At 39.9% G+C, this 17,256-nt stretch overlaps 1 protein-coding gene across 3 annotated transcripts in view; it reads right to left on the reverse strand.

Moving 5' to 3' along the window:
* The window catches only part of LOC117415536 (synapsin-3-like), a 203,774-nt gene that overhangs the window by 155,370 nt on the left and 31,148 nt on the right, over nt 1-17,256 (reverse strand). For all 3 annotated transcript variants that reach the window (XM_034026029.3, XM_034026030.3, XM_059026849.1), the window contains exon 3: nt 2,789-2,846. In XM_034026029.3, the coding sequence (XP_033881920.1) occupies nt 2,789-2,846 (58 nt within the window). The remainder of the gene's footprint in view (nt 1-2,788; nt 2,847-17,256) is intronic.

Below are 17,256 nucleotides of genomic sequence, written 5' to 3' on the forward strand. Positions count from 1 at the left end.
TGACCGTAATTGTTTCATCCTATGTTATACTTTAGAGGCCTAGAGCTCAGTTCTAATACAAAGTCGGCAATGGTTTATTTGCTTTAACATCAGAAAAGAGTCTTCCCAGTATTTTAATTTTGGAGAACCAAAAAAAAACATATCTGGTAATTCAATTAAAGTGTTGATTATAGAGAAAGCTATCAAAGCTCTGGAAATAACAGGTTTGTAATTTCTAAAGCAAGGACTCTCTGCTTTTATAATGCAGGAATGTGGCAGGATGGCTGATGTGGTGATGTGTGCGACGTCAGGTTCCAGGAAAGCAGTACACCAAAGGCAGAATGCAGGGCAAAACACTGCGTGGCTGCGCAGTTTTTTTATTAAACAAAATAAACTTTTCAAAACACAAATAAAAGGGCACAAGGGCCAAACACAAGAAAGCTACAATACCGGAAATAAACAGAACGAATACCTTAACCAAACAAAGGTAGCAGTCCCAAACTCCCCAAACTCTCCAAACTCTCCAAACTCTCCAAACTCTCCAAACTCTCCAAACTCTGTATCTGTTCCTTCTCCTAACTCCAACCAAACAATGAGCCTGGAGCTGGGCTTATATAGCAGGTGGTTAGGAGTTAATTGCACAATTAACAATCAATAAACTCTTGACCACCTGCACCTGAACAATCATCCCTGGATGGGAATTAACCCCATCCTAGCCAAACACTATTACAACTGCATTTGAACCAATACACAGCCATTTTTCAAAACAGAAGAATATACAAAATACAATCAATAACAGTAAATCATAATACAAATATATAGGGGGAAGCGGGCACCCCGTCACAAGGAATCACTAAGTCATCCAACAGAGTCTATAGCACCAGCCCACAGCCTCCATACAAAGTGGGAAAACTTGCAGTACAGTAAGGGTAAGGGGTATAACAATACCCTAGTGTCACAATACAATATGTATCGCGATGCACAGGGGGGCCATGACGGGCTGCTTGTATGATGCATAATAATTTAACGACGGAGATAGAGAGAGTATGCATTCAGACCAACTATAAAACACACTGATTCTTCATTCAAGACCATTCGTGATCGTTGTGCTTTTGGTCTAGTGCCAGGATACAAACGATACTTACAGTACCTCTATCGATACACTATGAATCGCTACACCACTAGTAAGCACACCCCTGTTTATTTTATGCAAGACCTAAACAAGCTATGATTTAATAAAAAGCAGCTGCCTCTAACCAGTCTATTCTACCTCTGTATTCCAGACAGCGTCCAGAGAGAGAACACAGTTAATTTACTAACGTGTCAAGCAGATTTAGCATGGGCCTGATCATTTAAGAGACTAATTTCGATAGTAGAGCACTACGTTTATGAAAAAAACAATAGGAAAAACATGGTGCAATGAAACTACAGGTAGTGGACAAAAAAATGTAAACACCTGGGTAAATGAGGGACACCAAGTATATTGAAAGCAAGGGCTTCCACACAATTGTGGCTCATGCGTTAATTAAGCAAATAACATCCCAGCATGCTTAGGGTCATGTATAAAAATGCAGGACAGGCCTGGTTGCCTATAATTATGTCCAGCATGGCTGCAAGAGGAGACCTCAGTGACTTTGAAAGAGGGGTGATTGTTGGGGCGCGTTTGGCAGGAGCTTCAGGGACCAAGACAGCTGAACTTGCTGATGTTTCACGAGCAACGGTGTCTAAGGTGATGTCGGCATGGAACTCCGAGGGAAAGACATCATCAGCAAAGGGCAACAGTGGGCGGAAGCGCATACTCCAGGATCGTGATATCCGTGCATTAATTCGAAGTGCAAGGCAAAACAGGTGAGCAACGCCGAGAACTCCACAGAGTGGGATACCATAGTGGCCCAACGCCCTATTAAGTGACTTTACATTGGTGTTTCAATTTTTTTGTCCACTACCTGTACTTTAACATGCAGCATAGCATAGCACAAAGGCAAAGAAATACAAAAATATCTTCTCCATCTTACTACCTTCCACGCCTGCAATGCAGGTTTGTCATGGATGAAAAATATATCAATCATTATCAGATGTATGTTAGATACAAAGACTGGTATAGGTTAATAGAAAAACCATGTTAGAGCAAATTTAAGGTACCGCTAGTTGATTTGGTTTTTAAACTATAAAAACGACACATCAAAAAATGACAGCTACAAGCTGGAATGCATTATTATATTTCTCAGAATCGATCAGTGTTTATTTTACGGAGGGGGTTTAGTTTATCGAAGTAATAGCTGTATTTACCTTGATTGCGATTTAGTATTTTTTTTTTTTGACAGAACTATGTGTTTGTTTCAAATTGTAGTGAGATTTCATAGAGGAGCATGAAGTTTGTTTGAAAACGTTTTTGACGAGTTTATATCACAACAAAGCACGGTCACTGTAAGCCTACTCGGAACAGAGTGGATTTCAGCATTGGGTTCACACTATCACTGTGAGGATCCAGTACCACAGGGAGACAGCCAGTACTGTACTGGACACATCGGTATGGTTGGAGGGGATGCTGTTGTGTCACGTGTTCAGCTACAGCTGAGAAAAATCCACGTCTCCCTTTGATCCCCCAGTCATATGTACGACTAGAGATTACACTGAGCGTCGGTCGAGTAATTGAAGTATAAAGTAATCTTAAGGAACCCACATTTTTTTGGGTTCCTTAATTGTAAACGTGTCCACTAACTGCAGGAGACTGACCTGAGCACATATTAGACACTAAACTTGCACAGATGGGAATGGGCTAACTGTCACTGGGTACCAGGACACTTACCTGTTCCACTCTTATCTCATATTCCCCGTTCAGTTTCTTCCCTCGAAAGTACTTGGCCCTGAAGAGAAGACGAAAGAGACAAAGCATTATATCTGTGCGTTATTTATACTGACTCTCTCTACTCAATAGGGGAACAATGTTTCATAAATCGCTGCACTACACAATCCACTGTGGTCTAATGCGTAACACAGCAGCCCTGGCCTTGTCCATCTGATCTGAAACCGGCTGAGATACTTCACCTCCAATGTGCTGTCAGAAGTCCCATAATCCTCACTGTAATGCATGTTTCCAAGTGTTCGGTGGCTACCACTATGCAGGTTGAGAGTGTACTTCTCACTCAGTCATTGCTGTGTCAGGCCCAGCAATGACTGCAAGAGAAAGTACTCTCAACTTGAATAGAGGCAGCCAAACATATTAGAAGCCATTAAATTCAAATAAAAAACAGACCAAAACATGATATTAACAGAATATGTTGTTATTTAAACATATTCCGAGTGCGAGATTTACACTCAGGGAAATTATTGTGTAGTTGCTGCTAATAGGCTCCAATGGGGACATGACTTATAATACAATTAAGAAGCAATGTTATGAAGCACTAGAGATCTTCTATGAGCTTGTAAATCTCCTGAAAATGCCAAGGCATTTTCATTGCACAGGCAAGTGACAAAAAGTCATGCTCTGTTTTATATTTGGTGCAAGCAGCAGACTGTGGTCAGTGAGTCACTTTTGTGTTTTCAGTTAAGTCCACCTCAAAAGTACACTCCTTCTCTGAAATGTTGTCCATTTTCTAAGAATACAGAGCGGCTAGCGGTGGGACATGTATTGCCCAATAACCCTACTTGTTTACAAAATATCACTGTATTGCTGAACTGTTAATCGTTCCTTCTTCTGGGATATTTGGTTTTCCTTTTTCATGTCATGGGTTGGCAGTCACCATAGCACAAATTCTGCGTCACCCTACAAATGGATAAACACTGCGAGGACTAGTGCACTACTGAGATTCTCATTCAAATATTTGGTTTTACTATAAGATGAGTTAGCTATTCAGTGATATAACAATATTTAGTAAAGTTAGGGGTCTTGTAGGAGATAAAAATCGACATCCGTAGACATTCCGTTTCAAGGTAAAGTCTGGTGCAATACAGGGCAAATAAAGCTTTTTCTTTGCCAAATTCTACTTCAGTGTAAAAGAAAATAAGAAATGTAGCAATGCCAGAATATTAGTTGCAGACACTATGCTTAGTTTTAAATCCTAATCAATTAAAAAATAAAAATAAAGATTATTATTAAACTTGAATTCTAACAGTGACGTCATTATCCAACTACCGAGAAGACAAGAGTGGTGGCACACATAAAGTTTTGTCTGATATTAATTATAAAATCACATTCAGCAATAAAATGAGGTTAAGCGGGTTGACAATACAGAGAGTTTAGCTGAGTGAGTTGTAAGCACATCACAACCAATGAGGGTTGAAGCTCAAGCTTCAGTCGATTTAATGGGCTGTTTGGCTGCGTTCTGACATACTCATGAATATGCATTTCACTTCTATTAATGTGATTGGCCAGCTGCGAGGCTCATTGCTCATTATGAACTCGACAGAACCCTCCTCAACTACCACAGTCAATCATGCATTGTCTGAAATAAACCTAAGTAACCCAGATACTTCAAATGCAAAAGTCGAATGCTTCTAAAATAAACCAGAACGGATATTTATGGTTTCTGGTTTTCGGGTTTTATTTCTGAGCGCTCTGTCTGCCTTTGTTGTTGAATTTAGGGTCATTAACCCATCTCAGTTTCTTAATTTAATCACGGAAAAATGATGACAAAATAAGCTCAACTATTTTCCTACATTCTTAAAAACACAGTGATGATCGCTTTACCCTCGCTGCTTGGAGTTTGTACCTACAACACTGTTTCCTAAAACAAAGACTTCACCTTCGTTAAACTCGTCACATAAAATTAATAATGATTGTGATGATTCATTATGTGTTTGCATTATAAGAGCACTACTTAAAATTCAGCAATTAATTTTGCGGCAAAGCAACGTGTAAAAGGGTCTAAATAAATAATTACAGTACACCCTCGCGATAACGAACCTTCGGCTATAACGAACCTGGCCCCTGGACCCCAAATAAAAAAAAACTAAAAAAGATCATATAACACACAGTGAACATCCCGGTCTGTACGCACGGGACGCCACCTCCGCAGTCAACTCTTTTGTTTTAAAAAAGCGCGCTCTGTGTAACTGCCTCTGAAACGAAAATCATTTTATGTTGCAACAAAGCTGGAAACTATATTGATCGTTTGAAATGGAGTAGCGCAGGCACGTCTCTGTCGTGAATATAGGTTGTCAAAAAGCACTCTGTTTTTTGGCTTGGTTAGCAACCATGCGGCAAAGCAAAACTGATTTAAAAAAAAAAACAAAACAAAAAAAGAAACTTGAGGATCTGATGAACTTTTCATGTCGGGTTGATTTGGAATAAAAACTCAGTCTGGGATTCTTGCATGCTGGATTAAGATTTGGTGCACTTTGAAACGATTGGTGTCAGGTTGATTTTGAATAAAAGTTCAGCTTCAATTCGGGATTTTTTCTTTGTATTCTGCGTTTTAATTCTTTAATGAATAGGATCAAGCAAAGGCAGAATACTGCATACATGAGAACAGGTACATGTAATTCTACTTATATTCACAATCTCATCTCATTAACGTACAGTTTATCGTTCATTTTGAGTGTCCTTTTGCTATAAGAAACAAAAGACTTGGTATAACGATATAACCAACAAAAGACTTGGACCCCAACAGGTTCGTTATAGCGAGGGTGTGCTGTATTAGTATGGTTTTAACCACGTGCCTCAGGTGCCTCATAGCTGGCTGCGACTTGCCAATATCTTTACCTTGGCAGTTCCTGTCCTAAATGTGTAAATCCTCTTATTTTTGAGAACCACAATCCTTGCAAGTCACTAGTTTGAGGAGCAGGTTGTCTCCAAACATGGTATTCGAGGCCTACAGAACACACAACCTGCTCATTCTCCCCGCCCCCCTTCATAATATTAAATACTCTGGGGTATGTTTTAGTAACAAACAAGCTGCTCCCCTCCCACACTCCTCCACTTCAGCAAGGAGGTCTGGCTTTCCCCCAGTAATCCAACACCCCCCCTGGGTCTTGCCTTCTGTGATGTATTAGCGATACAAATTACATTTTGCTGAGGTTTTGGGTGAGCTGATGAAAAGGATGTTACAGGACGGGACCTGGACTGTGGGACGTTGTTATATTTCCGTTCAGTACGGCCTTAGCCTCGATCGCAGACATGTCTAATTCAGGAGAACCACATAATTTCTATACACTATATATCATTTGTATGCAGTATACAGTAAAGATAATCACTTAAAACACACGCTTCCTACCACATTGTTAATCTGACAGTTCTAATCTGACAGCTGTGAAAGACATAACGAAAAATAAATGACACCTAATTGCAATCTCGCTCTGACCAGCCTGAATGTGACAGACTAGACCGCTTGGCCTGTGAATCGGAATATGAACAAAATTAGCTTTTTTAGCCTAAACTCCCATGTTATGCCTGGAGGAAGTCTCTTTACAGTTTATTGAGAGCACTCCAATGCGAGGCAATGTGATATTTCCTATGCAGTGGAATATGGTATGTATTTTTGGTAAAAAAAATAAAAAATAAAAAATAAATTAAAATAAAATTTTACTGAGGTATACCATTGTAAAAGCAAAGCATAATACAGTGGTTTTCAACCTTTTCACCTCAAGTACCAGTGTTTCCAGCAAGGACCACCAGGTGTGCCAGTAACTATGTGCAATCTTAAACTGCTGTTGTAAAACCAAGACCTACCCCGTTGCAACCAGGTTTGTGTCTGTTCGCTTGTTTGTTGCCTCATTCTGCTGAATGGTTAATCCATTCATGAACTTTGCATGTTTATATTTAATATTTTTCAAGTGTTGTGTATGGAATTGGAGACCGCACCTTTAATTGTGTACAGTATTATGGAGACCTCATGCTGCATCTGCTATGCTCAGTGTTATTATTATTATTATTATTATTATTAATAATTTCTTAGCAGACGCCCTTATCCAGGGCAACTTACAATTGTTACAAGATATCACATTATTTTTACATACAATTATGAACCCACAACCCTCCGGTCAAGAGTCCAGAGCCCTAACCACTACTCCACACTGCTGCCCCAAGGAAGTGACATCCTGATCTGACAGCATGTAACACTGACAGCTCTTATGATTTATATATCGTTTATTCTTCAGAAAAAACATGTTTAAATTGCACTGAGTTTGTTCTGTTGCAGCCTGAATTGATGACCCTCACCGGGCCCCAGTTAATACACCGGGACCACTCTCTGTTTCGTGTCTGTACTGTAAACAGAGAGCTGCTTACAAAATGGTTTGCAGTTGGATAATAGATTATTTTCTGTCGTTTCAGCAGTTTATTTTAAGTCGAGTGCAGTTTCTCTCCCTGGTTAGATTGCTGACAATAAAATCGATTTCAGGTCAAACAAATACAGTAGAACCTATGCTTTACCATGCTATTACTGTGCTTTATTGCACTTTGGGGTGCTTTTACTATGGGAAACTTGTATAAGGGTTACCATGGTTTGTTTTTCAATATGCTTTACTATACCTTGCTGGTCTTTACAATGCTTTCTTATGCTTTACCATGCTTTATTACACTTTGCTATTCTTTTACCAAGGGGAATGATGCCGGAGTGAGAAAATGTATTTTCTACAGCCTATTTGTTCTACCTTTAAGTTGCAAAAAAACAAAACTGTGGTAGGTGCACCACTTGCTCATTTTCATTAGTTCAGTGGAGGGAAATGAAAAGGCTTAAACAGTAACACCCCCCCCCTCCTGTTTAATTAGCTCATCACTGCAGCTCTGCCTTGCATTGTTCTATGGACTGCTTACAGAATGTCCTCAGCCTTCCATGCTTTCTACTCGAGTGTCGTTCTTACTGAAGCTCTGAACCCATTCACCTCCACAACCACCAGAACTGCTGGCAATGGGAAGAGGAACACACGTTTACAAAAAACCATTCAAACACAATGCAGGTGCTTCTTGCTCTTTTTAATCAGAAAGCCAGACCTGCAAGCAGACATTTCTTTAACCTTGTGTTTTACCAGATATCATGTAGTAAAAAGAAAGAACATCATTGTTTTACTTTAGCAACTGGTGAAAGCATGGAAAAGCATAGGTAAGCACTGTAAAGACTAACAAGGTATGGTAAAGCATACTATCAAACACAGAAAACCAGGGTAAACTATGGTAAATGCAGAGTATAACCATGGGAAAAACATGGTAAAACTGCAAGAACACCATGCAAAAAGACTAAACTTTTCTAAGGGAGAGCTGCATTCTTGTTTGTTAAGGTTTCCCGAAAGCAGCCCAGACAGTCCTATAATGTCAAAAGGCTGCTAATGAACACATTTAATCCACAGTGGGTTGTCTCGTTATTAAATTGTCACAGGGTTACTGCCTGGCACGAGTTCCCACATGGTTTGGCATTTCATTTTCAAGCACGTCAATCGAAGATTTCTTTAAAGGCAGGTGGGGGTGTTGTTATATCACAGGCAATTAGATAGCAGTTTTATTAGGAAGCTCTTGGACTGAAAGGTTTCCCTAAATAAGGTGTGACAAAGTGGGGGGGAAGTTTTGTCAGACTTCCTGTCGAACCACGGTCTTCTAGTGTAAATAATTGATTCCTTTGACAACGCAAGTTTGGTTGAACGAGACGGCGCTCGTATGTTTATTATCAGTCTTTGTTTCGACAGGTTGTTCAAACACTGACATACATATGACTTTTCCAAACAAAATAAATTCAAACAAAACAAATGCCTACCTCCTTCATGGAGGTCTACCTAAACTTGTTAGAGACTAAACTGAGTTCTTGGACGGCTAAGCCGTTTACCGAGTCATAAACCAAATGTAATTGTTTCTACAAGAGAATCACAATCGAAAACAATACTTTCCTCAGCAACACGCCAGGTCTGTGTGCAGGACTGAGCCTTGTCAAAAAACCCCGCCTTGTTGCTTCAGCCCAGTTTAAATACCTGGGCTAATTGCCAACAGGTGCCTAATCAAATCTGGCACTTGTTCAATTAGAACCTGTCTTTCAACCTGGGAAGTGTAGTTCAGTAGGCCATGGACACTGAACTACATTTCTCTTAGAATCCAGGGTTAAATTGTACAAATCGGGGCTGAATGTATATCCCATCCATTACCTTGCCCCGTACTTTGTTACAAAGGACATAACCAGAGAGACTACTGTAGCCTAACAAAATGACATTTAAAAAACCTGTACTAGTGTGTGGTGCATATCCCACTTACTAAATGCATTCCAAAACAGATAATCTGATTGTCAAATAGCCACCATTTTATTAAAATCCAGGACCTAAAAAGGCCAAAGCACATCTTATAATACAGGGCTCCCCGCCCATGACATTAGGCACCCAGACTGAGGACACACAGCTGAAATTTAGATTGTTATCCCTTTATTGAGAGAGGCTGTGAGTTTGTACTGGTAGAACTGCTACTGCTTTCAATACTGTCTGACTGCAAATGTAACACAAACCTGCCTGTGAAGGTAAGTGGGAGCAGTATGGTTTATTTTATTTATGTAGGGAGAAGAAAATATATCATACATCAGGGCTTATGTAAGGATAGGCTTTGTGCAACCAATTAGGGCTGCAAAATCGCCTAACGGCAAGGCAATTAATTTGCACTGTAGCCTATGTAAGCTTAAAAGCAATGCAAATTACTCAACACCCACAAATACTGAGATGCAATCATGATAATGAGGGTCACAATGATCACTGGCTGTGCATCATTGAGACGATAACACTTTACCACTGCATCCTCTGGCTTCCCAAACAAAGTGACCCTGGGTTTGAATATGCAGGGTCTTCTTCGTCTTGCCCTTCTCCTCCGAAGGTTTTCCTGCCTCTCCTCAACTAGAGCCAAGCGTCGCCACATCAGGAAGTGTACCACAGCAGCCAGCCTGAGGCCAATGACAGGTCTCTAAAGGTGTGTGCTTTTATACAGCTCTTAATTACTCGCTTCTACAATAGTGTGCACCTTGTAAGAGGAGGTGCAACATTTTTGGAGGGTCAGCAATTGTCCAAGTGCAAGGCAAAATTCCTAATTCTCATTATAATGTTTATTTTAATTTCAATTCAAATGTGTAGAAAGACTCTCAATACAAATTGCTCTTTTATATATGATTATATTCTGTATTTTCCGTGGCTTGATATTGATTGAAGTAAAAGGCTTCTGTCACAGCCGCTGTATTCTTTTAATGCTGGCAACTAAACTCGATTACTAAGAGAAATCACATTTCTTGCGAGGCAGTATATGATTATGCTTTTTCACTGCCATTTCCTTCAATATCACTGGGGATATCACAACCACTGAATGAAGCAGAGGGTAGGGTTGGACGATAATGACATTTTCAGTTATCGATTATCGGCTGTAAATTATCACGATAATCATGATTATCGGCTGAAAAAATAACATGTAAAATGTCTTGGAATTTATCAAATTTAAAGCTATATATGACAACTGCCTCTACGAGTTTAGAAGAAATAAAACCAGCATCTTTAATAAAAGTTATGAAACAATGGTTGGTTACAAAAAAGCACAAATAATATAACTAGGGACCTACCTAATTCGCGATTTCGCGGAAATCGTGAAATTGAGGGGTCACCGCAAAATTCACCTCTTAGGGGCCAATGCATACAAACAAGTACGGTGAGGAAAAAAAAAGAAAACTTGTGAACTACTGCACAACACAAGCGATGCAAACTATGTATCTTCCTTCTGTAGATAGCCCATTTTTATTCCTTCGTCGTCCCGTGTGCATTGCACTTAAGCAAAAAAAAAAAAAAATGTCCACAAGTAACATTTACAAAATAATTTCTCCAAAGCAGTTAACGTTCTTGTTTACTATTCAAATGACAAAGTTTTCAGCCTATCAGTGCGTCTTTACTGATTTTATGTGATCTGTACTGTGCAGGAGAGGGCGGGACAAAGGTGCTGCATTGTTTTCATTTAGGTTGCTAAAATCTAGTTTTCAGCATTGGAGGAAAAATAGTAGATATGGACGACAAAAAAAGCAAAGTATATTTCGGCTGATGATCGTTTAAAGATATTTCACAAAGAAACTACATGCAGACTGAGGTAATTGTTTTCCATATCTTAATGTGAATTTGGAGAAAGTACGATCGATTGCTATATAGCTTCAAAATCACGCATTAAACAAACGGCTACTTCAGAGGCTGCTGAACAGAACGTAAAATAAACAGCTTTCAGAAACCAAACTGGAAAGTCTGCACAGACAAGAAGTATTCCTGTCTGCAAGTTAAATCAGTACTAAAACGATCCAGCACAGCCACCTCGCTTCAACCTGCTGCTTACATTACAGTTGGAATTTTAGACCCGAATAGCCACGTCTTCTTTGTTTTGACTCGGTACTAATAAAATAAATGATTGGATGGGACAAATAACATGACAACGAACGTGCTGCATACATTGCCTTTATTAAAGTATGCCAGATGCCCTTGTGTAACCGAGTTTTCGGGCTGTTTCTAATCGATTTCCACATCTGTATAACTTGACAAAGCTTTGCCTTAACTTCCAGCAATTCAGTGGATGCAGAACGCGCAGTCTCAATGTATGGGCAAGTCAACTGCAGGTGATGCTGCATACTCGCCTTTAACAAATGCCAGCACTCTGTTTTAGAAATGAAGCAAGTACCACTATTTTTAGGCTTTATAGTGTTCTGAAATACTGTCTACTTGGGTTTATTTAATGTTTAAACAGGTCCGCGAAATGACCTCGAAATCCTAATTTTATTCCGCAACATACCCGTGAAAAATACGTAAATTTACCGCGATTTAAGTAGACCCCTAAATATAACCAAATCTTTGGTAGCTTTTAAACTTTTGAAATATAGGCTACTTTATTAAAAAAAGTGTTTAAAAAAAAACAAACAAACAAATTATAAATTGCGATTAAAAAATATCAGCTTTTCCATACTGCCTACAGACGGGCTTATTACCTTGCGGATCACTTTCTGTCACTCCAAAAAACTGCCACACAGGACTGATGCTGTTTCTTTTTTCTAAAATCTTTTCGGAAGGTTTCGTAGTTTCTGCAGTTGCCATCGCCATTAGCTCAAACGTTTGCCTTTACTCCGTGAATCTTACGTCACATGTTACAACTTCCCACTACGCAGCGCGCACAGATCACGTGTTGCGTCTCACGCAGACAGTTAAGTCCTGTCTTAATGCTTCAATGCAGAGTTACTGTTACACACAAGCATATCATAGTGGGTAACGGACGATAAAATGATTATCGATAATTATTTTTCAACGCAATACAATTATCGATGCAAAAACATTATCGATAATATCACGATAATCGATTATTGTTCCAACCCTAGCAGAGGGCATCTGAAATTTAAAAACAGAATACACTGGAGACTATGATGAGTAGCTAAGGTTTTGAAAGACTTGATTCTATTTTGTGATCATCACACTCGATTGATTTTCTAATAGTTGTAAAACTGCATTGGTGCAAAATGAAAGACGACAAGGTGGGAATGCTGTCCCTAATACCACAGGGAAATCTATGGGAATTAAACTCCTCCAATTGGGGATGGATTGTAAATGAAACCTTAAAGTGGCTGCAGCTAACAATATAATCCCTCAAATCACAGTTGCTCATTTTGCATCACAGATATTAAATGTGTAGTTTTTAAAGAAACACGTTTCATTTTGTATTATTTTTTTACATCTTTCATTACATATGGTTAAATAAATCTCTCTTGCAAATCCTTGGACATTTCACATTTCACCAAACAGTGGCTTCCCTTATTGACTGACATTCTTTAGCCCTGAAGGTAAAATGACCTAGGAAGTGAAACAGTAACACACTTCCTGAAATTAAAGCAAACAAAGTCAACTGGTGGACTGTTGTACTAGATACCATATTTCAAAATGAAAATCCACAATTACTGTAAGTGAATGGAACTGCAAAATAGCTATGATTTAAGAAATTATTATGCGAGCTACATCCACTTCAAATCAGTAGTGGGTATAGACAACTATCAAAAGTAGAATTAGCAACTAGAGTTAAGTGTGTTTAGGGAATCAAATACACTCTCACAATTTCCATTACATGACAGTAGGTGTTAAAACTTCATACTTATATTGGACTCGGCTCTCACGAAGATAAGCACCAACTAAGACATAGCTTATTTTACTGTAAACTAATGTGATCCATCTGCGTTTCCTTCCATCTGATGATGTAGATATCCTTCTGCCAGGTGTTGATGGCTGAAGTGTAATGCTGGCTCCAGGGATCAGCCTATTTTGCATCCCTGGCACATCAGTATTCACAACAGCTGCAATGCAGGCTCCAGGGATCAACCACAGTGTGGCCTCCCTAGCGCATCAGCATGACAACCATCTGGACTGAGTCAAGTAGGGTACCCCTCTGGGGTCTTCAAGTGGGCACCTTCCATCCTTGGTGTTTCGTCAGCTAGCCCATGACCCCTTAAGAGGGCTCGACGGGGATTCTGGCGTCCCAGCATCACCCCCCCTCCGTTCCGTCCCCCACTCAATTAAGCCCAACTTACTTACCTTCCTTTGCATCAACGTTTTTTCATTATTTTTTTTATTTCTACTGTGCTTGAGATCCCCAAAAAATCTTTTCATCTCAACCAGAGCCATTTGCTGCTCCTCTCTACTGCTTCAGATAAGTTCTTCACTATGCGCTGCAACTCTTGACCACTGAATCCGATGTCACTGAGAAACCTGGTTGTGGAGTGTGCCACAAATCCTCGACAGCCCACCTCCACTGGGTAAACCTGGACTCTCCATCCTCGCTGTTCTGCTTCAGCAGGTAGTTGAGCATACCGAAGTTTCTTCCTTTCCTACGCCTCTTCTACAGCATCCTCCCATGGCACTGTTAACTCTACCAGGTGAACAAGGTGTGCTGATCCAGACCACAAGACAATATCAGGTCAAAGGTTAGTGGTGGCAATCTCAGGTGGGAAAATAAGCTGTTGTCCAACATCTGCCAGTGTTTTCCAGTCTCTACCTTTTCTTGGTGGTTGCTCCCCGGGACAGAGGAATGTTGTTCTTCGTGTGTCAGATATTGCTGGCATTGGTGGCACCCTGTTGGTCACGCTGCACTTGTCTTCCAATGCTAAGGCCAAACATCGCAGTACCTGGTCATGACGCCAAGTAAACCGTCCTTGGCTAAGACCCACCTTACATCCCGTCAAAATGTGTCTTAAAATGTAGTTGCTGATGAACACAAAGGACACCACGGATCCTCTCCTTCCCATAGATTAAGGTTCTGTGGTAATGGGAGAACATCATGTGTTGACCTGATGAGGAAACTGATCCGGCTCTATTCCATTGACCACAGATCTCGCCAGCTGATCTTGCGTTTTTCCACACTCTCCCATCTCAGCCTCTCCTCCTGCTTTTGCACCTTGTTGACGAACATCTTCCTCCATTGAGCTGGGGCTGCTTTGTAGCAAGGGCAGCAGTGTGGAGTAGTGGTTAGGGCTCTGGACTCTTGACCGGAGGGTTGTGGGTTCAATCCCTGGTGGGGGACACTGCTGCTGTACCCTTGAGCAAGGTACTTTACCTAGATTGCTCCAGTAAAAACCCAACTGTATAAATGGGTAATTGTTTGTAAAAATAATGTGTAAAAGATAATGTAATTGTATGTAAAAATAATGTGATATCTTGTAACAATTGTAAGTCGCCCTGGATAAGGGTGTCTGCTAAGAAATAAATAATAATAATGTAGAAGGAGCTGAACTGAGACCAAGGTCTCCTCTTCCATGCTGTACTTGCCCCATGATATCACTGATACGAAGGGCAGCCTTTGCATCTTCCACAGCTTCCATTTAATTAAAAATGAGAATAATGAGAATAATAATTTAATAATGAGAACCAGAATTAATAGTTCTTTGATTGTAGCTAATGAAATACCATACATCTTTCCTGCCACACAGGTCTCAAATGTTACAGCAAACATAAAAACACAGAATATATAAAAACATGAGATCTGCCACTACACTGGGTAAGATAAAGTAAGCTTGCCTTTCATTCTGTTTCATTTCCAAGTCATTTTATTTCACCTTGTCTTCAGGGTCAAAGCATGTTACTGGCTGCAAAGCATGTCAGTCAACAGGGGAAGCAGCTGGTTGGTTAATGGCAGGATAGACGAAGGGGTGGGAGAATTTAACCCTCCAGGTGAAATGACAAAGGAAGACCTTGAAAGTAAGACTTGCAAACAGAGATTGCAGTAGCAGATAGCACATGCTTGCTTTAACACATAAGAACATAAGAAAGTTTACAAACGAGAGGAGACCATTCAGCCCATCTTGCTCGTTTGGTTGTTAGTAGCCTATTGATCCCAGAATCTCATCAAGCAGCTTCTTGGGTGTCAGCTTCAACAACATTACTGGGGAGTTGGTTCCAGACCCTCACAATTCTCTGTGTAAAAAAAGTGCCTCCTATCTTCTGTTCTGAATGCCCCTTTATCTAATCTCCATTTGTGACCCCTGGTCCTTGTTTCTTTTTTCAGGTCAAAAAAGTCCCCTGGGTCGACCTTGTCTATACCTTTTAGGATTTTGAATGTTTGAATCAGATCGCAGGATAGTCTTCTTTGTTCAAGACTGAATAGATTCAATTCTTTTAGCCTGTCTGCATATGCCATGCCTTTTAAACCCGGGATAATTCTGGTTGCTCTTCTTTGCACTCTTTCTAGAGCAGCAATTTCCTTTTTGTAACGAGGTGACCAGAACTGAACACAATATTCTAGGTGAGGTCTTACTAATGCATTGTAAAGTTTTAACATTACGTCCCTTGATTTAAATTCAACACTTCTCACAATATATCCGAGCACCTTGTTGGCCTTTTTTATAGCTTCCCCACATTGTCTAGATGAAGACATTTCTGAGTCAACATAAACTCCTAGGTCTTTTTCATAGTTCCCTTCTTCAATTTCAGTATCTCCCATATGATACTTATAATGCACATTTTTATTGCCTGCATGCAATACTTTACACCTTTCTCTATTAAATGTCATTTGCCATGTGTCTGCCCAGTTCTGAATACTGTCTAGATCATTTTGAATGACCTCCTCCTATTTTTGTGTCATCTGCAAATTTAAGAGGACCTAATATTGATCCCTGTGGTACACCACTGGTTACCTCGCTCCATTTTGAGGTTTCTCCTCTAATCAGTACTTTCTGTTTTCTACATGTTAACCACTCCCTAATCCATGTGCATGCATTTCCTTGAATCCCTGCTGCGTTCAGTTTGAGAATTAATCTTTTATGTTTCTGTCTGCAGTGAAAAATATAACGTGAACAGAAGTGCACAGGTAGTTACAATTATTTTTAGGGTATCCTAACTATATTAAGGGACGGTCCCCTTTTCCCAGCAACTGTCCCGGTGTTCCGACACTCCCCCCAAACTTTAATAAAGTCCTGGTTTGCATTAGAGCCAGATAGCACTCCTTGCGGTAATAAACAAATTGGCAATCATATTAAAATATGGTTCCAGAATAATATCTTTGTTTTCGGTTACTATGCTAAATGAAAAGCATGCAAAGTGATAGAAATGAAGGGTTAAAATATCCATACCTATGGTTAGCACATGTAGTTAAACGTGGCCACACGCTGGAAAGGGAAGGTGTAGGTGCAGTGGTTGAGCAGCAGTCAGAGATTGTTGTTTTATATTCGTTTAATGTGAAAAACAGTAATAGTGCAAAAAGCACTAGATTCGAATAAGTTCAAGCTGTGTAAATCTAGTCAGCCTAATTATTTTGTTGGCTACAGTACAAGCTCATTAGGAGGTGGTGTGCAGGTGAGTGTCAGGAAGGAGATCTGATGACAATGCAAGCCAACACGCACAGGAACTCCTCAGTAATTACAGTAAATAGGTTTCATTTATTCTAGGGCAGACAAGCTATGCCCGTTTGGAGATGTGCAAGTTGAAGGAAGCCGATTATCCTGCTGTAATTATATCCTATTAAGGAATGATATCAAAGGATTCCAATGAACTTCAAATATTTGCAGATTTAAAAAAAAAAAATTTTGGTTACCATGGAGAGCTGAGATACCGACAGTACAGTCTCGCTAGGTTCGGCTATTCAGAAAGCTTCGACCAACTAGGTTTTGATTAAAAAAAAAAAAAAGGGAGACACACATAGCTGTACAACATTCACAAATCTGAACCTCAAAGTTTCTCAGTTATTCCAATTGTCTATTTTTTCACATTAGGCAGAGCCTCATTGGTTGGGACACAGATGGTTAAAGCATAGCCTTGAGTGTTATTTGAATTGAGTCCCCCCCCCCCCCCCTCCGATTTTCTCTTCACCTTTCTTTCTTTCTCTCAGTTCCT

The sequence above is a fragment of the Acipenser ruthenus genome, chromosome 7 (assembly GCF_902713425.1).
Source record: "Acipenser ruthenus chromosome 7, fAciRut3.2 maternal haplotype, whole genome shotgun sequence".
Classification (NCBI taxonomy): domain Eukaryota; kingdom Metazoa; phylum Chordata; class Actinopteri; order Acipenseriformes; family Acipenseridae; genus Acipenser; species Acipenser ruthenus.